Here is a 27,323-nt window from a genome sequence, read left to right as displayed (position 1 = left end):
CTATTTATGAAAAGTGTGGTTTTATTTTTTTTAGAAATTAGAGCTATGAATAAAAAGTCTAGCTTGATTGATTTGCCACATTAATAGGATGACCAAAAACAGCAATGTGGCAAAAAATATTTTTTTTAAATTGGGATAATTTTCATAGATTTCATAGACATTAGGGCTGGAAGGGACCTTGGAAGATCATCGAGTCCAGCCCCCTGCCCAAAGGGCAGGAAGTCAGCTGGGTTCATAGGATCCCAGCAAGATGAGCATCCAGTTTGCTCTTGAAGGTGTTCAATGAAGGCGCTTGAACTACCTCCGGTGGCAGGCTGTTCCAGACCTTGGGGGCTCGGACAGTAAAGAAATTCTTCCTTATGTGCAGCCTGAAACGGTCTTGTAGTAGTTTATGACCATTCGACCTAGTCATCATCCCTTGGGGTGCTCTGGTGAACAAACGTTCCCCCAGATACTGGTGGTCACCCCTGATAAACTTATAGGTGGCCATCAGATCACCCCTGAGCCTGCGCTTTTCCAGGCTAAAGAGCCCCAGGGCTCTCAGCCTGTCATTGTAGGGTTTGCTTCCCTGACCTCTGATCATGCGCGTGGCTCTTCTCTAGACTCTTTCAAGCTTCTCCACATCCTTTTTGAATTGTGGAGCCCAAAACTGGACGCAGTACTCCAGCTGCGGCCTCACTAAGGCCGAGTACAAGGGGAGAATGACGTCCCGGGATTTGCTTGAGAAGCATCTATGGATGCAAGCCAGCGTTTTGGTCGCTTTACTAGCCGCAGCATCGCACTGCAGGCTCATGTTCATCTTGTGGTCAATGATGACCCCCAAGTCTCTTTCTTCCATAGTGTTAGCCAACATAGCACTGCCGAGCCTATAAGGATGCTGCGGGTTTTTCTTCCCAAGGTGGAGAAGCTTGCATTTATCGGCATTGAACACCATCAGATTCTCATCCGCCCACTTGCTGAGCCTGTCCAGGTCAGCCTGGATCACCTGCCTGTCTTCTGGTGTGGATGCTTTTCCCCAAAGTTTGGTGTCATCAGCGAACTTGGCCAGTCCGCTTCTGACTCCAGTGTCCACATCATTAATGAAGATGTTGAACAGTATGGGTCCAAGGACAGAGCCTTGGGGGACCCCATTGGTCACAGGACACCACGATGAGTGACTTCCATCAATTACTACCCTCTGGGTCTGACCCCAGAGCCAATTTTCCAGCCAGTGGATCGTGGAGGACCCAAGGCGACAATTGGCCAGTTTCTCTAAGAGGTGATCATGGGAAACCAGGTCAAAGGCTTTTTTGAAGTCAAGATATATGACATCAATCTTTTCTCCCTTGTCCAGGTGATAGGTCACCTGGTCGTAGAAGGAAATGAGATTGGTCAAGCAAGACCTATCCGCAACAAACCCATGCTGGCTGTCCCTTAAGATGTTGGCGTCGGCCAGTCCATTAAGGATGGCTTCCTTAATAAACTTTTCTAAGATCTTCCCCGGGATAGAAGTCAGGCTGATGGGCCTATAGTTAGCCGGATCCACTTTCCTCCCTTTCTTGAAGATAGGCACCACATTGGCCTTCTTCCAGTCTTCGGGCAGTACACCAGAGCGCCAAGAGTTTTCAAAGATCCGTGCTAGAGGCTGGGCTATGATGCTCGCCAGCTCCTTGAGCACCCTGGGGTGAAGATTGTCAGGGCCGGCTGACTTGAAGGTATCCAGCTTCTCAAGATGTTCCTTCACAAAGTCAGCATCAATGGAGGGCAGGAGATCACCCTCACCCGGACTTCCCTGTCCCATAGTGGGCATGGGCATCCCATGAGACTGATGAAAGACCGACGCAAAGTACCTATTTAATAGGTTGGCTTTTTCCTGGGCGTCAGTTGTCAGTTGCCCCATCTGGTTTAGCATGGGTCCAACGTTGCCCCTGCTTTTCCTCCGGCTCCCAACATATCTGAAAAAGGACTTTTTATTGTCCTTGATGCTCAAAGCTAGTTGGAGTTCAGTTGCAGCCTTGGCTTTCCTGGTCTGCTCCCTACAGGACCGGACCAGTGCAGAATAATCCTCCTTGGAGGTGACTCCCATCCTCCATCCTTTGTAGGCCTTTCTTTTTAGCCTCAGGAGGTCTGCTAGGTCCCTGGAGAGCCAGGGGGGCTGCTGTGCCCTCTTGCTGCCTTTCCTCTGAGATGGAATAGACTTAGTTTGTGCATTGAGGATTGCTCCCTTGAGGAGCAACCGTTCTTCTTGAACTCCCCTTTCTCCGTGGTCATGGTCCCTTAGGGCCTCACCTGACAAGCCTCCTGAGCTTGTCAAAGTCAGCTTTCCTGAAGTCAAGGACTTCCGTGTTGCTGACTGACTTGCCAGCTTTTCGGCGGATGGTGAAGGTGATCAGCTCGTGGTCGCTGTCACCCAGCTTCCCATCGATCACTAGGTCGCCGACTAGGTCATCCCCAGTAGCCAGTACCAGGTCCAGCAGCGCTTTGCCTCTCGTTGGCCCATAGACTTCTTGAGTCAGGTAGAGGTCATCCACGCACGAGAGGAAGCTTTGCAACCGCTCAGATTTTGCTGAGCGATCCTCCCACGAGATGTCTGGGTAATTGAAGTCACCCATGACAGCCATGGTCCTGGAGCATACGGCCTCAGCCAGTTCCCAGGCAAACTCCTGGTCAAGCTCAGGACTTTGGGTGGGAGGTCTGTAGTAGACTCCCACCATTGTGTCCCCTGTGCCGTGTTCCCCATGGATTTTAACCCAGAGGGTCTCCAGCCGTCCACCCTGGTCGCCAATATCGGCTTGCAGGGACGTGTAGCTTTTCTTAACATAGAGAGCTACACCCCCGCCCCTTTTCTCTACACGATCCCTCCTGTACAGGGTATAGCCATCTATACCCGTGGTCCACTCATGGGTGGAGTCCCACCAGGTCTCCGTTATCCCTATGACATCATAATTATTTGCATTGAGCAGGAGGATGAGTTCCTCCTGCTTATTCCCCAAGCTCCTGGCATTTGTGTACAGGCAAGCAAGTGCCCCCTGGGGGGCTCCTTCCTTGCCCACAGATTTTGCCGGGGCAGGGGTGGGCTCCCTTAAGTGCCTTGACCTGCTGGCTTTGCAAGGATTGCTCAGTGGGCCAGCAGTGGCGGTAGTGCCCCCGTCCCCCAGAGGGCTTAGTTTAAAGCCTGGTGGAGCAGGTCAGCCAGTCTGGCTGAGAAGAGCCTCCTCCCTAGGGGAGAGAGGTGGAGGCCATCTCTTCCCAGCAGCTCGCTGCCTCTCTCGCCAAAGAGCGGGCTGTGGTCATGAAAGCCAAAGCCTTCCCGACGACACCAGCACTGCAGTCTTTGGTTGACCACATAGATCCTCCACTCCCTTCTCAGCCCATAGCCTGAGACTGGGAGGATCGACGAGAACACCACCTGTGCCCCCAGACCCTTAAGCCCCGCTCCCAAATCCCTGTAGCACCTCATGACCTGGCTGGGAGCACTCTGAGCCGTGTCATTGGTGCCCACATGAATTAGGAACATGGGATAGTGGTCTGTGGGTTTGAGGAGCTCTGGGATCCTCTCCGCAATGTCCCGGATGCGGGCCCCCAGGAAGCAGCAGACTTCCCGGGCTAAGGGATCGGAGCGGCAGATTGCCCCCTCAGTCCCCCTCAGTAGAGAGTCTCCCACAACAAACACCCTACGTTTTGTCTTGGGGAGAGCAGGGTGGGAGCTGCAGTTGGGTCCATGTTGCCTGCGGGAGCCGGCAACTCAGCAGGCTCTGCTGGAGCGGCAAGAGGTGCGTACCTGTTGCTCAGCTCCGGCGGGGCAGGGGCCTTGGTGCGGTGGGCCTTAGGGCCCTTGACCACTGTGGTCCATGCCCCTGGCATTTTCTTTAAGCTTTCTTTCTTAATTCTGTTTCCTTTTCTGTATAGCCTGACTGCAAATTGTGTTGGTCTCATAACATATTTATATGTGCTGCAGGTGTAGGTCAGCACAATAGAAGTACGGTTTACATGATAATAACAGCTACAGTCAAACAAGTAATAACTGTATATTAGCTCAACTAATTTATACCTCCATTTTTAAAAATCTTTAATCTAACAAAATTCTTACAAAACTGATGAGTATGATCATGTGTTCTCTTAAACTTGTAAAAATTCCTGAATTACTTTTTTTGCTTGCTAAAAATTCTAGCATATCCATAGTGTTGTTAGCTGCACATTGTGCTCTTTTTAAATTATGCATTACAAGTGCCTGCTGCCTGGGTAGTATTCTTGGAAGCAATTTAGCAAGACTGTATCTGTGTGTGTGCTGGTGTATCCACAGAAGACCTCCCAGAGTCTCCATCTGGCCCAGGTTCCCCTAAAGTTGCTCTGCTTCCACCTGTGCTAAAGAAAATTACTTCTGATAAAGAAAAAGATGGTCAGAGCAGCCCCCAGCCCACAATCAGATCCCTCTCTCAAGAAGGTAAGACCGTCAATATAAACAATGTTCCACAGTCCTTCTCCTGGCATAAACCATACTAATGCTGCTTTTTAAAAATTAGCTATTCATAATTTCCAGATTTCTACGTTGCCTTTTCTGGGATGGAGGTAGTTTCTTTTTACTCAGGGTAGAGAGCAAGAAAAGGGTGTGTGATAACTCAGAGATCAGCAGCCTTTGGTTCATGTTGGTTGTTCAAACATATATACATCCACTGTCAATAATAATGTAATGTAGTACTGTCACTGAAACCATTACCAGATCAACATTAATGGGCAGTGGTATCATTTCCATTATATTTTGTTCAATTAAAAGCAGGCTGTTGATACGCACTGGTGACAAAAAAGGCTAAATGCAGCTGCCTTGGCCATCTGGTAGGGAAGAGGGTGAAATTTATTCTTTTGGCCAGCTTATTCCAGTTTGCCTTGTAACTCTGCTCCTGTCTTCTGGGATCATTGCACTGTACAAACTTTGTATCACACTCATGCTCTATATTTTGGGTTGCATAGACAAGAACCTACAATAAGCTTCTTTATTCTCATTGCCTTTCTTCACACACACTTGGAATTTCTACCCCTACTGGTGCATTTTATGTCTCCTGGGTTTGTATTTTGAAGAAGTAGATTTCTTAGAGTTGGGAATACAGGGAGAAGAGACTTCTAGAAACCCAGCTGTGTACAGTAAGTTGAACCTAACTTGCAATATCTTCACTGAGGTTATCAAGCCAGAGAGTTTGAAACTGGGTAAAAGTCAGTGGGTGAGACTCATGCCTGCTCTGGCTCCCGCTGCAAAATGTGAAGTCTTAGTTCCATATAGGGAAGAGAAGAGAATCCAGTTTTCTTCAAAGGACAGACACACAACACCTGAGAGAGAGGGTTTGGGGATATAAGGAAAAAGCAAGCAGTGCTGTCACACAGGTAAGCTGCCATATTATATGCCTCCAGGGCTTTGTAATTTAAGCCAGGGCTGGCTGCAGCCCTAGAAGGGCACAAAGGTAGCTTTAAAATCACCTCTCCCCTCCATTTCTCATGGGCTGCTGCAGTATCATCCAGGTTGTTCAGATATGTTTTTTGTAGAAAATCATAGCTTTGGTGACTTGTGAACTAAAGATGATACTGTCAAGAAGAGAAATCATTGCATTCTGCTAATGGAGCAGTTGAAGAGTCCTTGAGTTGTGCAAAGCTGGCATAGTTCCCACTATGAGCTGCTTCTGTTTTGGGGGTGTGCTGAAGGGTTTGTGCAGGGGATGCTCTGCTGCAGCAATACCTGACTAGCATAATAGCTGCAAAGGGGACAGCAGTAACTTGCGCCAGAGCCAAACTAGCTCTGTGAAGCTTTAGAAGTGAAGGGATTGCAAAACTAATATAGAGCTGTAAGAGGACGTGCCTCGAGCAGTCATGACACCCTCTAATGGCTGCCTTTGTCTTGCCCTGCTCTCACTCCAGCCCCTCAGGGTCTTGCCCCGCTGCCCCACCTGCCATGCCTTGATGTTAAAGATAGTGAGGGAAGGCTTCCCTCAGAGGCTGGGGAACTTCGGGTGCTTTCAGTACTCAGTTCTCCCCAGTTCACCTTGGCTCACTTAATTTATGTTCTGGCCTGGCTGCCTACAGTCCCTCGGCCTTGAGACACCAACCTTGACACCTACAGTCCCTTGGCCTTGGGACTCTGACTCCACTGGCCATAATTGCCTCAAGGGCTAAATTTGTGGCCTCTTGTCTTCTCTTTCAGCAACACCCATGCCTCGCAGATGTTATTTTAGCTCTGTAGGAGTCTCAGACCTCTTGGCATTAGCCCATCATTATTCTGGCTGCAGGCCTCCAGCCCTGCTCCATTTGTCATGGACTGGGTTTCTCAGCCTCAGCACTTGCCTTTACTTCATTCTCTAAGCCCCAGGCCCTGTCTCGCATTGTCCTAGCCCCTTGGTGCCCCTAGCCCAGACGAGGCTGCTCACGGTCTGTTCCAGCCTCCTGGCATCCCAGGCGCAGGGCAAGGCCGCTCACAGTTCAGGCCAGCCCCCATGGTGCTCCTGGCCCAAGCGAGGCTGCCTTCTCCCTGCTACAGCCCCTGGGCCCCTGACCCTTGTAGGGCTTTATGTTGGGTGCCCCTCAGGCACCCCTGTAGCCTCCTTACCACCCCTATCAGTCACACCCGGTCCTCCAGTTCTCAGCCAGCTACAGATCACTCATAACCCCTTCTGGGTCTCCCTGGGGTCCTGGCAAACTTCCACCCAGTAGGTTGCAGCTTCCCCAGATACTGGGTTGCCCCTGTTGCTCCCCAGGCCTGCAGGAGTTCGGTTCTCAGTAGCAGTCATGGCCAGACTACCCATTCTGGCTCAGGAGCCAGGCTTTTAATAGGCTGGGGCTCTGCCCTTCCAGGTCAGTGGCTAAGCCCTTATCCAGCTCTCCAGTGTTATGGTTAAGGCCTGAGCTGCCTCCACTGCCCCGTCCCTTGCCTCTCTTTTAACCCTTTGTGGGTTTCCCTGGCTGCCTATTGCTGTGTGGCTGGCCCCAGCGTGGCTGCCTACTTAATTATAGCCCTGCAATGATGTCTTCCTATCTCTCAAGTATCAGGGTTTAAGGGGTCCCTGCTGAAAGAGCCAAGTTCTCTCGCAGCCCAAACCCCATTGGGTCTTGAAACAGCTTGGCTGGATTTGAGGCATGGGACCCGGGTCTCTAAAATCTATAATCCTGAAATTATGAACATAAGTCTTCCTGGCATGTCAAGGTAGAGATGCTGCATTACTTCCTGATAAATCCAGACTTGATGCATAAATTTCTGATAAATACTAACCTGCATTTTTTTGGCCAGTTTCTCATCAGTGTGCAACAGAGACCTCTTTACTGACTATAAAATTAGCAATAGGATACCACATTCCAAGGCATGTGACAAATATTCATCAAGCCAGCATACTCTGTCCTTATGCAAAGCCTTCCACCACCAGTAGGGTGTGATAGGGAGACAGAAGGTGCTGGGGGTGGAATCCTGCTACCTATAATGTGTAGCTCCAGGCAACTGTGAGATGCTACTTCCCCAGAAGAACAAGCTTCAGGCTGACCAATTTGATAGCCTTAGAATAGACTCATGAAGTCACTTGGTGTCACTGACTTCAACCTTGGATTACATCCATATGGAGAAAACAAAAACAGAAAGTGAGAGATTCAGCAACCTTTCTTGCAGTTCTTAGCAGCTTTGTTTTATATGAATAGATAAAGTTACCCTGATATTTACTTATTTCTGTAATGGGGAATGCCCACACAATTGCAAATATTGAAGTAAAGTTTTGTTTTCTTAAGAGAGCTGGCAAGTTTTTATAGCTGATGATTGCACACATTAATAGGATGATCTGCCTGTTTTAAAATTTGTTCACTGCATACAAATTGTGGCTGATGAAGGGTGATGTGCTCTCTCAGATCTTCATTCCATAGAAGTTCTGAACTAGCAGGCAGTTTGCTGCTATTACACGCTGAGAAAACAGTTAAAAATAGTTTATAATTGCAAAAATAGGATTTTCCGGTCCTTATGACAATGCTGCATCTGCCTCAGGAGGTAGACTAGAAATTAGCAAGTTAAGTTCCATTTATCTAGGGAATGTAATAAATAATACTTCCCAGTTTTTGTTTGTTTTTGGGAGGAGGGGGGTAGCCAGGATTCTTAATCAAGTCATCTTTTTTCCTTTACTGCTGGTACCATACTTGTTCTTCCCAGTTGCTCCTGGCTGTTTCTTTTTCTGCCTCTTTGTAACTAGCCTGCTCAGCCTGTTCCTTCAACTGGTAAATCACTGAAATCTGCCTGAAGTGCTGGTAACATGATTTTATCCACTGAGGAAGGAAAGTAGAAATTAAACTGGAGCTTGATTATAAATCATCCTTATGTTAATGAATGTAACTGTGCTGTTTGGAACAATCTCAGAACACACCTCTTTTCATTATATTTCCCAAACATTGGCTGCAGAATTCTGTAATATCAACACATGCAGTTCAAGCAAACATCAGATACATAGTATATTATAGTCTGAGTGATTGGTTACATGGGGTAGATGAGTAAAATTATCTTATAATTAACCATTACCTTCTTTATATGGCTTATATGTAAGGTTTAGGGGATAAACATTAATGCATTTTCCCTGCTAGAGCAAACAGGAGATTATAACAAAAGAGATACAGATCTTGACTGTGAGAAGCCAGCCAGTGGAGGCAAAAGAATCTCAAGACAATACTCTACCAGTGCAGAAGAGGAAGTGAATGAGCATGGGCACAGGAAATCACAGGCAACAACTGGTTAGCACCTTCCATTTTCATTTCTCATTTGCATAATTTTGAACAACTGGCACTAACAAAGAAGATAAGGCTATGGAAAAGAGCTGCGAAGAGCCTGACTGAACGTCTTGATCTGTCACCAAAAAAATTTAAAAAAAAATCTAATAGGAAACTAATCAGATCTGCACTCCCACAGGAGAATTTGTCTCTAGATGTTATCCAAAATAAAAGTATATGAGCATTTTTCCTCCATGAGGACAGCACTGAACACTAACATAAAGCACAGTGAGGTTCTCTGATAGAGAGAGCTGCATAAGTGCAAAGGATTACACATTGCAAACTGTTATTGCTTATTAGCAGGCAATTATCTACCCATGTAGAATACTACCTCAGTTGAATTATGTGATTGTGATTTCCTAAGACCTGCACCTATCTAATTAAAGCATTTACAAAAAATTATTTGAGCTTGACTATTGTTAATGCCAGTTTTTAGCACATCAGTCACTGAACGTTTTGAGAACTAGAGAACTTGCTCATGTTAATCCAGAGCTTTTGTTTTTCAGTCTAAGAAACAATACCTCAGCAATTCTATTGAACTCTGCTATGTGCTTATGTGACTTTCTTGAGCAGCAGTTTTGGTGTATTGCAAACTTATTCAATGAGCAATTACCAAAATTTGATTGAAAAATTAATTTTAAAGCTAACTTTGAAAAATGATTGTTCTCAAAATGTTGTGTGTATGTACACTTGTTGCCTTTCATATATTAGTTTATTTTAATAATTGTTTTAAATTATTTTTCATGAGGTATTTTTGTTTACTGTGATGTTTTGACACTAATACTTAGTTTTGTTCTTCAACTTTTTTTAGATGCATCTCATTTTGTAATACCATGCCCTCTGTGTATTTCATTCTTGGTATCATTTCTTTTAAGGAAGTAGACTATTCTGTCTTAGCCCAAGAAATTATCCTTTTTCTTTCCTGTTGTGGGAATCAGAAAACATATCAAATTAGAGACATCTCCTTTAATTTAGCTGGCATTTTCCACCATCATAGTTCAACATGAATTATGCACATTCTTGATAGTGAATCATGCTTTAAGATGTTATCTGGCATATGAAACTTCTGTGGTCCAGATCAGGGCTGTCCAGTTTCCCACAGTCAGGGGTCACACGTCACACTAGCCATACACTACAAGGGTAGGCACCTGAGATCCCCCACTGCATGAACAGGACAGTGTTTTGGACAGCCCACTACCTTCCAACTGTATGAGCACTGAATAGCATCCCCCATTCGGGTGGCACCCACCCTCCATCGAATTGAATGTTGCACATGCAACCAGTTTAAGGCATTATACAACGACGAACCAGCCATAAAAATGTTTCACAAATAACCTAGCATATTTTTATGGATGTTTTGTATGGTGCTTTATTGAACATGTGGCACATCCACACACCAGAGCTGCGAACAGGGGTAACTAAAAGGCCTTCCTCATTGGGGAGTTTAAACCTGCCAGGAGACTTTTATGCTCCCCCACTTAGCAGCCCCATCAGAGCTTCCCACCACAGGGTTTTAAATCCCCACAGGCAGGCACCCAGCTTCCAAGTTATCAGTGCAGGAGGATCCCAGGGGTATGATCCTGGGTTCCCCCTACGCAGACATGTAGTAATGATGCAACTGGGATCTGATCCTTAATCTCAAAATCGCACCTCCTGTCATGAATGTGTGATGTGTTTGGAGGCATGATTTTTGGGATTGGGGATCAAATCCCATCATGCCATTAAATAAATATATGCCAGGGGCTTTATTGGTATTTTCAAAAGTGAGAAGTAGTGCTGAAAGTCAGGGGGACTCTAATTGTGTTTAGATTATTAATGTACCAAAGGGCCTTTTGAAAATGTTACCCTGCTTACAATATCATTAGTCATGTGAAACAGCAGATTGTTCTTGGAAGATGCAGCAAAGTGAGTGGTATTGTTTGACGTGTTGCAGTTTTTGGAGTCTTAACAAATATAACAGAAATGGGACATTTCTTTATAATCTCTCTTTTTCAGGCACTGAAAATTGTGCAAAATTGGGTTGATTTGTGAGGTTAGCTAGAAATCTGTTTCAGTCCCGCTTCTGTCACTGACTCAGGCTTCAAACAGGCGTTTGTTTCTAGTGGTGGAAAGTTCTGAGAAATTTCCACAGCCAGAAATTCTTTCTGGGAGAGAGAGGGAGCAGTACAGGTATTCAGCCTGCTGCTGCCTCCTCTCCCCTGCTCTTTGTGCCTTCCCCAGACTCGGGTGATCCTGGTCTCTTCTGGCCTGGGTGGAGTGAAAGTAATAGAGATCCCCATTCTGGGGAGTTGGTAGGGAGCTTCAGCAAGTGCTGTAGTCTGCTCCCAGAGTTCTGGCAGTGATTGCAGCAGTGGGGCAAAGCCCCCCACCCATGCTTCATACTGGCACAGGGAGTCTTTTCCAAACCAGTTGAGGAGGGGAGTGTACAGACGTTCATTGTCTGAGAGAGTTTCTCTCATAAGGGAGACCTGGAAGATCTTTTTCCCAGGGATGCATATTTCCCCTGGGAGAAATTGAATGAAAGCGTGTATGCTAGAGGTGCACCAACACATCAGTCCAATATCAGATCAGTACCGATATAAAGAAAAGTAGCTGTATTGGAAAAGGGCCCAATGCAGGCAATAATTTGGCCAATAAATGCCTGTGTGTGCATGCAGCCACAGCGCAGAGCACAGGCAATGAGGAGCACAGCCCTGCAGCATAGAGAGCTGTTGTGGTGGAAGGGGAGAGAGGAAGGAAAGGGTGTGGGGGCAGGGGAAGATCAACACCCCACCATGGTGAGGAAGGGAGGGGGCAGGGGCAGGTGATGCCTAGCCAGGGTGGGGCAGAGCATGGGACAGGGCTGTGACTCGGACAAGGGAGGGGACGTGCCCCCAGATCTGTGCAGGGTGGGGTGGGTGGTCTGTAGCTGTGGTCTGGAGCCAGGGCTGCACCAGGCTCTTCTTGTCAGGGGTTATGGAGGAGGCTGCAGCCACCCCAAATTTTGCCGTAGCCCCGTTCCCAGTGCCACTGCCGCATACCCAGCGCAGCCCAGGCTCTTCCCTGCGCATGGTGGGAGGTGAGGGTTAAGCCGGGAAGATCCGGGGCTATGCCAGGCATGAGGCGGCAGCTCTGGGAGTGGGGCTACAGTGAAGTTTGGGGTGGCTGCAGCCTCCTCTGTAGCCACCCACCCCAAGCCCAGCACCCACCCACAGTGCTTCATGCAGATCCAGGGGCACAACCCCCCCAGGGTGCACACAGTGGCTGGAGCTGCCACCCCCCCCCCCACCACCTCCCCATGCCTTGATGAGCTGCAGCTCCATCCTGCACCCCGCCCCTGCTGGGCAGCGCCTACCCCAGCCCCTCCCTCACTGCAGGGGGCATTGATCTGCCCCCCTCACGCCCCTTCCCTCCCCCCTCCTTTTCCACCACAATAGACTTTACTAGCTGCACGCAGCTCTCCACACTGTATTGGAAATCGGATCAGTATTGGCCCCCAAAATCTCTTATCGGTGCACCCCTAGTATATGCCCTTAATTTCTACCAGGAAAGCAGCAATTCTTATGGTAGAAATACTGCCTGTATGGTGTCTACAGTGGGTGACCCTGTGCAAGTCAATAAGGCCCAGATTTTAAAAGATATTTAGGCATCTAGCACAGGGAAATCATTGGTAGCTGAGGACCTAAATACCTTTAAAAATGGTGTTCTCCGCTTTTTGGTGACTCATTTTTCCCACCTTTAAAATATGGATCAGAACATTGGCTAGATGAAATGGCTGCACAATTGCTAATAATTTTTTTACTTTCATATTTTGGGTATCTGTTTTGAATGACAAATTATCATCTGGGCAGGTCACATGCACTCTTTGTATGTACTGGTCTTACATATTTAACATAGGCAGATTCCTTTGTGTGCGTGAGAGAGAGAGAGAGAGACCTTACATCACAGTACAGATCCAAACAGGTGCCATTTGTGGCTAGAGTGAAAAGTTATGAGGGCAGATTCTGTGCTCTGCTGATGCTTCTAATGTGAAACAAAAGTAAATTTTCAGGGTTTCATATTCCTGAGTAAGGAACCCATTTGAAGTAAATGCTAAGGGAGTTGGTTTGCAGCAGTCTTGTTCCCCTGGATCCCCTGAGCATTTATCATTTAAAATGAATTACGCGAATTTCTCTAACCAGCCTTTACTCCCATTGAAGTCAATGGCAAATCCCCCTTTATTTCAATAGAAATTGTTGTCAACAGTAAGTTCTTAACTAGCATTAACTAGCATTAAAACTGTTTAATAACAGTGAAGCTCATTTGCATGTACCTTTTAGGAAATGCTTGCAACTCTGAGCTTTTAGAAATCCTGAGCCTTACCAAATGGATTTTATTTGCTTTTGAATCATACAGAATAAATATTTGAGCTTTTTAGACAAATTACCCATCTAAGTGATGATCATAGAAGCAATTTAATAACAGCATACTGCAGTTCCGCATTTCATCTTTTCTTTCTAATTGTTTTATTATAGTTTTACTGTTCTTCAGTCAAATTTGATTGTTCCTGTATTTCCAGCAGGTGTTTTGTTATGTACCATTTGAATGCTAAGGGTCAGATTTAGTCTCCAGATGTATTCATACTGCTATCAGTAGGAAAGAAACACACTTACCAAGAGACATAAGTTAGAGGTAAATTCTGTATATGAAGTAAACTACTGATTTGGGGATTTATTATGAGGCTCCCTGAGAATCCATGGGTACATGGTATATGAATGTCTTTCAACTAGAGAAAAAGCTAATCTTGAAATGGCATTTACTTTGGTTTTTATCACATCTTAGGGAAAGATTCTTATCCAAATCTTCACTAATATAATTGTATATTGGATACAGTAAGATACTTTATATTTCAGGACTCCTTGTTTATAGGCTGAAAATGGCATGAAGTTTGACATAAATTCTTCCCTTTCTTCTTCTCTTCTTTCTGGTTTTAATAATTAAAGGGCCTCCTGCACTCCCAGTGGAGGAGATGAATTCAGTAGGTACAGAGGCAGACCTCAAATGTGTTAATGTTTTTTGCCCTTGTGAAATCATTAGTAACACCTGCTTTCTGTATTATATACAGCTGCAAAAAGAAGCCCTGGACATCAGCCCCATGAGTACCAGGAGCTAAAACAGAGGTCCTTAAGTAAAGACGCCCATCAGGGAAGCAAATCCAGTGACTCTGGAGAGGAAGCGGATAAAGATTTTATTTTTGTTTAGCTATCAGTACAAGTGCTTGGTAGTGCGAGATCCTTTATAGCAATCAGGGTACAGCAATCAATGACCCTTCTTACCAGCCACTGTTTCACCACGGGTGCATTTTCCTGTAGAACTCTAGATGATCATGATTTATAGTTCAATCAGTATGCATTTATTTTTGTCTTTAATTTCTGTTATGTATGATTTCAGACATTCCTTTCCATGCCTTTGCTAAAGCCAGCAATCATTTCATGTATTCTACTTGAATTTCTCTGAAGCAGCTACAAAGCATGCCCTGCATTAGGGCATTGAGAAAGCAAAGCAAATTAACTGGACATTGTCTTACACTAATACACTGTACAGCAGGTAATGTGTTGTACTGCTGAATGTAAATGTGTCAATTCTGCACGTGACTTAACTATAAATATATTCTTGCGGTATGCAATTGCACATTGTAATTATATTAACAGAGCACACTAATAAAATAATTTGTATAAATTATATATATTAGATGCTTGGGTATGATTTTTACATTCTCCCCTAGGGAGCTCCTTTCTTCCTGTTATTGTACTGTACATAAAACTCAAACCCTTACATTTGTGTACTGTCAAAAAGCACAACAAAGAAGAATCTGAATGAAATATAATCTTGTTATGCTTCCACATTCATATATTAATGTATATAATTGATTGGAATGAGGGCAATTAACATTTTATTAATATTGGTGTTTTCTAGAGGCCTTCTTAAGTTCTGTCTGCATATTAGCTTACTTTTAATGTGTAATTGTATAAGAAAAATAGTTTGACACCTGTAAAAACAATTCTGCTTTTTTGCATATTTCACAGACATTCACTTACATTACAGGTAAAAGGGATTTTATTCATATGTATATTTGTACCAATAAAATGATTTTACAACTGAAATATCAGTCTTTGTTTTGGGGTATAAAGCTTTTTTATCATCTTTTAGTTTTATATCTCTGCATGAGGATTGAATGTCATATAGAGATAAGGCTTACAATTTTAAAAATGCTTTAAATCTTTTTTGATTATACAAACAAAGTTTCTGTTAGAAATGGACAGGAAATCTGTTATGGTTTTCTATGTAAAATTATTTAAGGGAGATGTATTTACAAGTGACTTTGCTGGGAGCTTTTAGATAGAGGATTTTTCACACAAGCTAATAGCACTTCTTAAGATATCCAACTTGTGTAATCTGAGCCGCATTAGAAGCACAGAGCCTGCGCCTTCTAAACATGTGAACAACACCTACGTGATTTCTGTGATTCTGCTTGTCTCCGGTTACTCACTCAAATGTTTGCAAAATTCTGCTTAATTACTTCTGTGTGCTGTCTCTTGTGCCAAGTGGTGGAACATAATTTCACATCAGATTTGCTGGAATTTGACAACCACATTGTATTCATTTTGTACAAGCCTTACTCATAGAGCAAGGTACAGAATAATAGGAAATTGGACTTGCTGCATAGCAAGACATTTCTCGTTTTACCTCAGTACAGTCCAGGGGTTCATGAGTGAAAACTTTGCACTATTAACCATTTTGCTCTACCTCAGAACTTCACTCAGCTAATTCTTACTCCTTAATTGTAAGCTAATGAGACTAAGTTAGTTTACTAATTGGGAAGAGGAAAAACTGGGAAGAAATACCTTATATTTAAAGAAGAAAATCTAGCTAACTAACCACCATCTAAACTTGTATGTGGATTTTAACACAGGAAACACAAGCACCACTAAAACAGATGGAAAATCAGAAATGTTCAAAGTTTATTTTCTTAGGGATTTAATTTACCAGCAAGCCATCAAGCTTTATTAGGTATGAATAAAAATAGAACTTACCTGACAACCACTTAGAAATGTCTCACTTTCTGTTTAGTCTCTGTCTCACCTTGCAAGCAGGACCCCAGTCATTTGAAGTACTGCAATAAATAAATCATCTCCCTCAGGGATATATGCACACCCCTTAACCTGGTGTTTAATGGAGCTGAATTGAGCTGGTATTGAATGGAGCTAGTGAACCAGTGACAAGTACATACAAAAATATTGTTGAAAAAGGTGTGTATGTGGAAGGAAAATGTATATCTACACAACTACACAGTGGGTGAGTCTACACGTTCATTAATGTCCAGTAGTTACTGCACATTTAGTTTAGTATTTGCTTAATGAAGTACTAACTAAATACACAGCAACTACAGTTACTGCACAGTCACACTGGTGCAGTTTTTTTAGTGATGCTTACTGTGCAGTAGCCTAATACTACTGTGCAGTCGCATATTAACATGGTTTTTGCCCAGCACACTACTGCACAGTGCTATTAGGCTGCCGTGCATTAAGCATCCCTTGTAGATGTACCCTTGTACGCATAAAGATTCCATCAGCATCAGCCTGGGAGAGCAGTATTTCACACAAGTCAGTTACGTATGTTGTTGCAGGGCACCTCGGTGCGCCTGCTCCTAGAGAGGAGAAACTGCCAGGGAGAGAGCCCTGGCAGTGCCTAGTGAGCACAGCTGCAAGTTGCCGGGGCATCTAATCAGAAGCAGCTGGCCAGAAGGGGGCAGGGCCTGGCCTTTATAAAGCCCAGGGCCGAAGCCAGGCTAGCAGTTCTCTGCCAGCAGCCTGGGAGGCAGGAGCTCTGGGAGTGAGGATGTGGAGAGAAGCCTAGCAGCAAGTACCATGGTCATATGGAGCAATGTTGTTATGGCCATAGGGCTTCGGGTTTGAGTTACAGCCAGACGGCTTGAGCTTGCATTTGTGTTACAGCCTAGGGGCTTGGGGCTTTGCTTTGACATTGTGATATTACACCCGGAGGCTTGGGTGAGGCTGTAGGGGTTGGAGGAGGCCTCAATCATAGGGACCCCAGAGAGTGTGGGGTGCCCTAGCGCCAAGAGGGCGCATTAATTTCACAGCACCAGTGAAGGCGCAGCTTGCACACCAGTGCGGGAGCAACTGGCGGCAAGGAGCGCGGCCAGTGGGTCGCGGGCGCAACCAGTAGGTTGCAGACGGGGGACATAGACCCCGGATCGCATGCGGGGTACATAGACCCCAGCCCAGAGCGAGGGGCAATTTCATTGAGAAGCCCAGGGTGGGCACGGTGAGCCCCAAAGGGGGGGAGCGCCACGTTGTATTATTGAGAAGCCCCGTGGGGGCACGGTGAGCCCCAAAGAGGGGGAGCGCCACATTGTATTCTTGAGAAGCCCCGTGGGGGCACGGCGAGCCCCGAGGAAGGGGAGCGCCAGATCAGGGAGCCCAGGACGGGCGCAGCAGATGCTAGCAAGGGCATCACTGGTGGGGGAGCATTGACCTCAGCCCCAGGGAGGGGCGATTTACTGAGGAGCCCTAGAGGGGCCATATCGAGGAGCCCGAGACGGGCATAGCGAGCCCGGCCGCAGGCTAGTGCGGCAACACCCCTCAGACCGAGGCAGGGCGCTGCGGTTCCCCCGAGAAGACAGGGAGTAGCAGCGCGGTGAGCCGGGGTCAGAGAGGGTACCCGTGCAGTTGGCCGGAAGGGCTGGGGCCCGCTAGGGAGTCCTTGAGCGGGACCACACCATCAGGAGAGTCCCAGTGAGAGGCTGGGTGCGAGAGAGAGAGCCCAGAGTGGGCTACACTTTAGAGGAGGCCCGGGAAGCGGGCGTACAGACCTAATGACGTCTATTACATCTGCGAGGCTTGGGGCATGGTATTAGGGGCTGGTAGGAGCCACGCACAGCCCATAAGGCTGGGGTGCTTGAGTAGCACCCATCGTATGGGGCGACCCACGAGGGGTCCAGGAGCTTACGTGCCCGAGGAAAACACAAGGCGGCCTCCCTATTACATATTCCAGCAAGACGTGGCAGGCGAGAATGGAGGGTTCCCTCGGGCCGAAGTAGTGCGGTGAGAGGGCCTCAAGGGGATCACAGCCCTCCGCGAGGACCCTGCTGTGACATATGTCATTCCTAAAAACTTACCTATATACCATACCATCCATATATGTTATATTGTACTACTGAGGTTTTCTTTACTTTTATATCCTCTTGTCTGTAAAGTTATCTGTCTTAGTACAAGTGACTCAAATTGCATCCATAAAACCCACTAAAATAATTTTTCTGCACTGAAGAAGTCATGAATTTAAGTTCCAATATTTCAGGACTTTTCAGGGTTCAAAGTAAGTGTTTCTTTGCAAAGCCATGAATTTTCTGTTCCATTGCCATAAAGGCCCCACTTTCTAGCTCTACCCTGTCATGAAATACTGTGTCTAAGTTTGTTACTTGTGCAGGATTCACTGTTGCCAAATCACAGACCTTTAAGACAAAATAAATTGGGGATGGGCGAGGCAAATTCCCCATTTAGGTGGCAAAAAGGAAATACTTCTATGCCAGTTTGCTTAAAAGAATATGAAGCCTGAGGTTGCTGAGGGGATTAATTACATTGTACGCATACATGCACCACATGGAGTGGTTCTATCTATGAGAGAAATTACAGAGCTATGTGATAAGTACGTGTTTAGTGTATCCTTTTAAGTCACTTGCCTACCTTCTACTCACTAATCTAGCTACTCCAGGGCTACTTCCAATATTCCCGACCGTGAGCTAACTTCACACAGCTTCCATTTTAGAATAGCTTAATAGCAAAATATTTCCTTCTATTCTAATGGATGTCAAAGTTTTACCCTGACACATTATTGTATACTAATCTAGTTAGCAATATTTAAGTCATAACAGATTACTGCGCTTACCACACTTGCCAAGTCCCTTTAGTGACTTATGAGGCTATTACAGTAAATAAGCTAAAAATTCTTATTCTTTCAATAAAATAAAACTATTTTCTATATAGGCAGGCATCACTGAGTACCCAAGGCCCTATATCTATCAGTAAAGCAAACAAAAAGTTTTACCCCTTCAATGGAAAAGGCATAGAGACACCCGTCTCCACCCTCCCAGAAAAAGTCCCTTTTCCTCTTCCAAATTTGTGCAACCAGCTTTCACTCCAGCAAGGTTGTGATTAAAGAGCAAATAAGTCACAGCCTAACATAAGCCATACATAGATGGGGCCATAAGCCAAACATAGATGGGGAAAAGTCACAGCTGCCATCTGAAAATCAAAGAGCAGGGATGCATCTGTTAACTGAGCCGTGAGCTGTATTGGCAAAGGACCAAGCACCAATTTCCTCATCACCTTACCTCACCCTTTAGTATCCCATCTGGATTGTGTTCAAGCCAGGATTCTCCCAGGCTTGTCTCCAGCGCTGACCTGTACCAGGGATGACACACAAAGTGTAGCATCCAGGTTATAAAGATACAGCTGTATGTCATTTGCTTTACAGTGACCAGCAAAACAGAACTTCTCTTTCTCTCTCTCTCTCCCCCCTAGCAGCTCTGTGTATCCTAAACAGGAAGATCAGTTACAGAATTCTACCCAGCAACTTCACAGAAGAATAGTAAGTATTTATTACCTAGGACTTGTGTTCCTACATTACTGGTACACTTTTTGACTGCAGTCATATGCAAGGGGTCCCAATTAAGACAAAGGCCCCCTTGCACTAGATCAACATTTCCCAACTGGTGTGCCTTCAGACTTCACCAGGTGCATTGTGGGATCTTGTGGGGGTGTGGCTTCTGGTGGGGTGTGGGATGGGAGACACTGTAAGTGTGCTGTGGGATGAAAAAGGTTGGGAAATGCACTAGAGTCTACATGGAGTGCCAGGCTTGGTGGCAGCAGGCAGGTTCCTGCTCCCTTCCCCCTCCACTTCACTTTCCCCTCTGGCCCAGAGGCTCCAACTGAAGGAAGCAGCTATGTGAGATGCTGGAATGGGACAGGGATGAGTGGTATCAGAGAGCCATCACCCACCTCTTCCAGTGCCTGCTCCAGGCCAGTGGAGGATACCTAGGGAAGGTCAGGCAAGGAGCAGGTGCTGAAGGGGGTACCCACCTGCCACTGCTGCTGTCCCCAGCTGAGCCCAGCACCCCATGAAGTTGTTCACAGGAGCCCCTAACTAGAGTGGGGCACAAGTGGATTGGGGCTTCCCTTGGCCCTAGGTCAGCTGGGAGCAGCAGCATTGGAGGGCAGGTCTCCACTTCTTAGGCCCAAACATACCTCCTGTTGGAGGTGGTATAGGGGGCGGAATGGGAGGATAGGGAAGGTGCTGCTGAGAACCAGAGGGGAGTGCCCAGAACAGGCCTGTGGGGAGGTCTGGGGGATCTTACTTGCCTAGGGGATTCAAAGAAGTCTCAGGTAGCTGCTGCCATGGCATGACCTGCTTGCAAGGGTGGCACCAGCTGCATCTCGCAAATGCCATTTTACAAAATCCTAAACCCATCCATGATGTGAAGTATCGTGTTCTGTCAGTGGTTCTCAACTTTTTTTGTACAAGGGCCCATTTGTAAACATCAGTGGCCAGTCCTGACCCAGTACCCCTCACTCCTGACCTGCTGCCCCCAGGCCTCAGCCCCACAGTGTGTGGGGCAGAGAGTGGGTGTGTGGTGGGGGGAGGCCCAGGCAGCTCCTTCCAGGCTGGAACTGTGACAGTCTGCAAGGGAAAAGCCACAGATTCCCATGGTTTTTCTCCTTTAATTGAGAATCCATTTTTAAAGTCTGTTTGCAACCCTTTCATATATTCTTGTGACCCACTTTTGGATCATGACCCACAAGTTGAGAAATGCGATCCTGGGTCATTCAGCCAGCTAATAGCAGACCAAAAAATAGGCTTCAGTCTCTTGATTCCCAGTCTAATGCCCTCTCCCCTACACACTATGCTGTCTGATAATTATACAGGGTCTTCATAAAATCCTTGTGTACTTTTAAACTTTAATAACTTAAGTTGGTCCTTGCTGACATGCTCAGAGACATCAGTGAGGACTATGCTGGATGCTATATATAGCCCTGAACAGTTTATAGTCTCTCTAAAGACAATGACAATATGTGGATGTTCTAGATCAGTGAAATACCAGCTCAATCTTTTGGCCCTCTAAACCAAATGAGTGGTGTGAGGCTGGTCTGCAGGCCAGATCCAAACTACTGCCTCTACCCAGGTCTACATGCTGGGATCAGGGCCCTGGGACCCTGCCCCACCTCTACCTAGCCCCATGTGCCAGGATTGGGACCCCAGGACCTGTGCTGCCTCTGTCAGGCTCTGTACACTAGAATTGGGGCCCTGGGGCACTGCACTGTCGTCTGCCTGGCCCCAGGTGTGGGGTTCAGGCTCAAGGCCCTGTGTTGCCTCCACCCAGCCCTGTGCCAGGTTCAGGTCCTGCACTGCCCAGTACTACAGATCTAACATGCAGGGCCATGGCTGCAAGACTCCCCACAGACCTGTGAGAAGTCCCACAGTCCAGATAACAAGATACCATGGGCTGGATCTGGCCTGTGGGCGAGGGACTGAGCACTAGGGATGTGCAAAATTTTACCGGCAGTTTCATTTTGACGTTGTTTCGACTCGTTTCAAGCTCAAAACAGCAAAATAGAAATGAAACAGAGCTTCGAAACAGCCTCAAAACGAAATGAGGCAAGTTGAAACGTTTCGAAATTTTTTTTAACTGTTTCGAGTTTCGAAGCTCAAGCTGGGCTGCTCTCATTATTGACTATAGCTGGCCAGTGACTGTCATCCTTCCCTGAGGTCTCTTCCAATCCCAGTGCTCTGGGGGAGAGATGGAAAAACTGCATAAAAGGCAGCATTGTTTGAACTGCCCTGCTTTCTGCCTTGGTGTCAGTTGAGTGAGGGTTCACCTTAACACACACACAGTGTCACCCACCCATGTCACAAGTTTGCCTGTCAGCAGCCAGAAGTGCAGGGCCCCAGAACCCAGACTCCCCCTGCACCTATCTCCTTGACAGTTGGCAGGCTTCATGGCTGCAGCAGGGCCTAACATGCCTGCAGTTTTGACCCCACTGTAGCTTAACACATACACATGACGTGTTTTGCTTTCAAGACTTCCTACGAGTCTCATCCAAATCAGGCCAGAAATGACAAAGTTATAGGCTGTTTTGAGCTTCCCCATTAGCCTATGGGGAAAACGTCAAAACTGTTTCGATGAAACAAAACAGAACAGTTTTGAATCGAAACGAAATTCAAAATGAAATGCTGTTCTGTTGAAACATCAAAACAGAATGGTGCCGTTTCCCACAGCCCTATTGAGCACCCACGTAATAGATCATGGCAATAGAGAATAACCTTGTGACTACAGTGTGACAGTGAGTTGAGTTTCCAGTGAAAAGAAATGTTTTTAATATTCATTTTAAATTATAAAGATAAGAACTAATGATATGGATGCTCTTTCTTGTCTACCCATCTAAACAGTTGCAGCTGGCAGTTTATTAGGAAGATATGATGGTAGAAGTTCAAGTGGGTTTCTAACAGATCTGAAAGAGGCGTAATGGCTGGGTTTGAGGAACAGTGCAGTAAAGTAATTCTAGTCTAGAACTACTGTTGCCAGAAACCACATAGGGACTCCCTGTGTTGTGTTTGCATTTCACTTCAGTAGGCACTGTCAGATATTGGCAGTTTAAAACACTGTCTTTATAATTACATGTATGAAGTTTATTTTCCACTAGGAAAATCTTGAGACTTCCCTGCTCCTTTTAACCATGCCAGTGCTTTCACCAAAGAGGTTTTATTGTGGCTTTCTTGGCCAAAGCGATTCCTCCCCTCCCATTTATGAGAACAAGAGACCAACAGTGGATTCAGGAGTTCCCCTGGGTCACAGACCTGATTTAAGGTACAGAAGGCTAGAAATTTTACCTGCTTCCCTTCCAGTCTGTATACTAGACTGAAGCAGGAACAGGCACACGCACTTGCAGGTGGGAAGTTCATCACTACTGGTTTGGTATAGTCAGAAATGGCTGGGTGGACTAAGATCTAGATAAGAAAGGCACTTGAGATTCCCCTTGATTTCCAGATAAAATACTTGAAGGCTGCTTTTGCAGTTCTTCTCTAGCTACAAACCAGTTGTGATGTTAGGCAGATTTGTTCCAGAAAAATAACGGCTTACTGACCATGCTTACGGCTATTCGGTGCATTGCTCAGGGATAATTGACTCTTTCCTGATGCTCTTCTGCAGTTGTTAAAGGAATGTTCACAGCAGATCCTTTTTTGCAAAGCTAGAAGGGGCATCAGTGAAGAGTTGTCTGAAAACTAGTGACATGAGGCAGAGAGATTTATTCCAGGCCCAAAGGAAGTTTCTATCACAGTTGTGAGTACAATCTGGGAGTCCTTGCCCCCCTGCCCTGGCCATGTTGGTAAGTGTGTTTGTATTACCTCCTTGTCAAGACCTATGGAAATAGGTCTGGCTCAGTGCACAAACAAACTCAGAAAATTAGGCAGCACATATAGCTTAAAAAAATGTTTGTGGCTCAAGAGTTGTGTAAGCTGTCATTGCTGCCTGATTTGTGGCCTTGGTTGCACACTGAATGGGAGCAGGTTGGTGGGGCTGTCTGGCAGGGCTGACCAACCATGTACATCAGCAACGTGTTTATAGGCATGATCCAATTTTCTGAGCTTGACAGGGAGTAGGTTTACTTCCTCCAGGGTGACCTTAGCTGATCAGAGATCGCAGTATTTCTATAGGTTTATGAAGATATTGAGGACTGCTGAAGAGCTAAATGACCCAAGTACTTGCATTTTAAAAGGGTAAAGATAATTGAAAGTGAAGCACCAATCTTAAAGTCCCCTTTGGAGCAGCTGGAGCTAGAGATGCCTCACAGGAGCCCTAGGAGCAAAACTGCCACTAAGTGAGCTCATAGCCTTGGCTTGTGGTGGGAATGTGACCAGACAGAAAAGGACCTGCTGGCTGTGGTCTCTGGATTGCACTGATTCTGTTGGATTACTTGGGAGCACAAGGCAGACATAAAATCTGATCATTTAACCATTAGGAATCATTAACAAAGAAGCCCCTTCCAGGGGCAGATCTAGAGAGGGAGTGGCAACATGGCCACAGCCCCCTTTGGCTGTATGATGCATGCTCAGAGAGCTCACCAGCATATTGTTGGAGCTCCTGCTGGGAGCTCTGCTGTGCTATGAGCTCTATGAGCTCACTGGCTAGTCTACCTAGAAGCCCTGCTTTCAAGGAGCTCTGGAGCCTGCTGCTGTTTCCTTTTTCCCCTCCCTCCTCCACCTACCCCCACCCCTGAATTCAGCAGCAGGGAAAAGGAGGGGACAAGCAGCCAGCAACAATGCTCAGCCTCTGCTTTTTACAAGGCCCACGGGCTGCATTCTGCTACTGGTCATTTCCTCCTTGCTCCTGGTCCTGAATTGGGGGAGGAGGGGAAGAGCAAATTGCAGCAGTCGCCAGAGCTGCAAACAGTGACTCTTAGTAGCTCCTATGCCACTGAACTAATAGGGCTCACAGCACTTGGGGGCTCCCAGCAAGAGCCACACTGACATGCCAGTGACCTCTGAGACCTCAGTGATATCCAGTATCACAGTGAGGGGCTGTGTGGCACCTGCACAATGAGCTCTCTTCGCTGCACATTCACCAAAAAGTTGGAAGGGTGTGGCTGCACCCCTGTCACCCTGATCCTGGCTCTGCCCCTGATCCCTATGTAATGCACTTGAGCAGCTATAATGTAAGTTAATAAAAGTCAATAACTATGAGTGAGGATGAGGTGCTGCCCAAGAGTGACATTCAAACACTGAGCAGATACAACACCAAGGGGTCTGTGGAACAGAAGAGAGTATCCATGTGCCCTCTTTGCCACCTCTTAGGGGAGGCTCCAGGAAACCTAACAAAGCACCAAACTGGCTGGACACTGCTGTCAATGGATTCAATCTTGGCCATTAGCCAGATCACAAAGATCTACAGGAGGTTATCCTACTACCAGGTGTGGGATGAGCTGGGTGTGCAGGATGGGCTTCTGTTCAGAGGAGACCTGGAAGTAATCCCAACAAGTTTGAAAGGTGACATCATGAAATAAATGCACTCTGTGTGCCTGGCAATACAGGCATGCTTGAGGTGAGCCAGGCTGTGTATCTACTGGCCTGGCATAGACATCTAATTGAGGATGTACATGAAATACTGTGAGGAGTACAAGTACTTGATTCATGAAATCCCAACTGGACTAGGAAAAGGTTGAAAGAGGCCTCTTCATTTTAATAAGAGGAACTACAAGCTCACTGTAGATTAATATTTATGTGAGGCAAACTCTCTGAAGGATACTCAAGATCCTGTGCTCAGGAAATAGAAGGAGCATTTTGCAAGCTATGGCATAATGATACTTAGACGCAAGGCCACAGCCGATGACAGCAGAGTTCAAAGAGTTCAGTACCACATGGAAATTTGACTCAAGACCTCATCCCCAGGGTACCCACAAAGCAACAGGGCAGTGGAGCTGGTAGTTAAGGCAGCCAAATGACTGAAGGCAAAGATAAAAAAAAAACAATCCCTAAAGCGATCCCTAACTAGTAATGTTGGACCATCACAGTATTCCCACCCAAGGACAAGAGAGTAGTCCTGCACAAGGACTGGTGGGCCAGAGAACCAAGAATACTTATCATGATGGATAGTCGAGTGCAACCTAGAGGAGTAATGATAATAATACACAGTACAGAGGCAAATAAGAGAATGCAAATTACACAGGCAGCCTGCCACAACAAAAGAACTCAGGGTCAAAGACCATTATGCACAGGAGAGTAGGGCTATGTCTGGTCATCTAGTAGCGACACAAAGAATGGCAAAAGGCAATAGGAGCCCATTGGTTTTTCTGAAGTAGCTACAGACTTCAAACAGTAGTGATACAAAATAGAAGCCGGTCATGAAACAGCAGCATATAGCTGGCAGGTCTAGATAGATTTGCACTGATGTCTCAGCATAATTCTATGTCTTGCAAGACAGGCAGGTGCCTACTACTAAATTAGAGAACAGCTGGCTAGACTGCAATACTGCAGAAAAGCTCTTGGGGTGCTTTTATGAAGCTGAATGAATCAGCAATGTACTCTTGCTGAAAAAAAAGTTAATATACTGAATTGAATTAAAAGGAGTTTTGCCAGTAAGTCATAGGTGGGATTCTTCCACTCTGTTCAGTACCGGCAGGCCTCATCTGAAATCCTGTGTCCTGTTTTGGGCACTGGACATTAAGAAAGATATAGACAAACTGGAAAGAGTCCAGTGCAGAGCACCAAAAATGATTAGAAGTCTAGGAAACATGACTTTAGACAAAAAGTTGGGAGACTTAGGATTGTTCATCTTGGAGAAGAGAAGACTGAGAGGGGATTTGATATGTCATCAAATACATAAAGGATGGTTATCAAGATGATGATGACATTCTCTGTGGCCAAAGGGGACTGCAGCCAGGAAAATTTAGGCTGAATATTGGGAAGAACTAACCTTGAATGATCATGGAATCTCCATTTGTAGAAGCTTTTAAGCGCAGGTCATTCAAATAAAATGAGTTAGGGATGATTTGCCTTGAGCAGTCAGCTGAACTACCTGACCTAATAAGATCCCTTCCAACCCTAATTTTCTGAGATTCTTTGATTTTGAGACTGGGGCCAGGAGCACTTAAATTGAACCACGGCCATCAGCTGGTTTGGTGTGATGTGGGAAAGTCAGAAATAAGGTAGCTAGATAAACAATATGAAGCACCAGCACCCAAAAGAATAAATGCAGCAAGGCAGAAACAAATTCTGCACTGCCAACAGTAACACAAGCAGGAAATGGGGAACTGCCTCTATACCCAGGTGTTAAGTTTCTATCTCATCTGTCAACTCATTAATTTGCTTGGTTTACCTCCCAACTGTTAGGAAACCAGCATATTTAAAATGCTGTGAAGTCTTAAGTTGCTGGAAAAGGTGGTCATGTCTTTCCAGTGAGCTCTACGCTAATAAATTGATTCCAGCAAGTCAGTAAACACTTGTATAAAAAAACACGGCAATAAAAATTGTTGAAAGGAAAGATGTAGCAATCTGCATGGAACTTGAAAGGAAGAGAACAAGTTGTAGGAGAAGAAAGATGGAAAGAGGTGTCAGGAAGTTTGTGTACATGCATCTGGCTAAAATGCTACCTGGAGTTGCAGCACAGTTGCAGGGAAGAGTTCACCCAAAATAGTTTTTACAACCGTGTTTTTAACCAGCATCAGGTACTTGAAACAGAGAAACTACCAGACTTCAAGCACTACTTTACCAGAGATAAGTTGCTACCCCCCCGGGGGTTATAGTGCACAATTCCCCATTCTGGGGTTTCTCGCACTTTACTTTAGAGTAGCTAGTACTGTTGTTCACAGCAGGACACTGGACCGCATGGACTGTTGGTCTAACCAAGTACAACAGCTCCTATGCTCCTACCTTTTCGGTCACTGAAGCCAACTTGTTCTGAAAGATCAAAGCCAATCAAAGAACATGTGTATTGAAAGAAAGGAAACAGCATGTGTGAATCAAATGTTGGGTTTGGGGGTGAA

General features: G+C 45.8%; 1 protein-coding gene across 3 annotated transcripts in view; it reads left to right on the top strand.

Annotated features, from left to right (window-relative positions):
* CARMIL1 (capping protein regulator and myosin 1 linker 1) overlaps nucleotides 1-14,873 on the top strand; it is a 303,334-nt gene extending 288,461 nt beyond the window's left edge. For 2 of the 3 annotated variants that reach the window (XM_014606732.3, XM_059724312.1), the window contains 3 exons: nucleotides 4,283-4,423; nucleotides 8,569-8,715; nucleotides 13,835-14,873. In XM_014606732.3, coding sequence (XP_014462218.1) covers nucleotides 4,283-4,423; nucleotides 8,569-8,715; nucleotides 13,835-13,971 — 425 coding nt within the window. In that variant the 3' untranslated portion in view covers nucleotides 13,972-14,873. The remainder of the gene's footprint in view (nucleotides 1-4,282; nucleotides 4,424-8,568; nucleotides 8,716-13,834) is intronic. The other variant, XM_059724311.1, reaches the window with a different exon arrangement.
* Nucleotides 14,874-27,323: the final 12,450 nt, after the last annotated feature.

The sequence above is a fragment of the Alligator mississippiensis genome, chromosome 3 (genome assembly GCF_030867095.1).
Source record: "Alligator mississippiensis isolate rAllMis1 chromosome 3, rAllMis1, whole genome shotgun sequence".
Classification (NCBI taxonomy): Eukaryota; Metazoa; Chordata; order Crocodylia; family Alligatoridae; genus Alligator; species Alligator mississippiensis.
The sequence above is the reverse complement of the archived record's forward strand: the minus strand, read 5'-3'. Positions and strand labels throughout refer to the sequence as shown.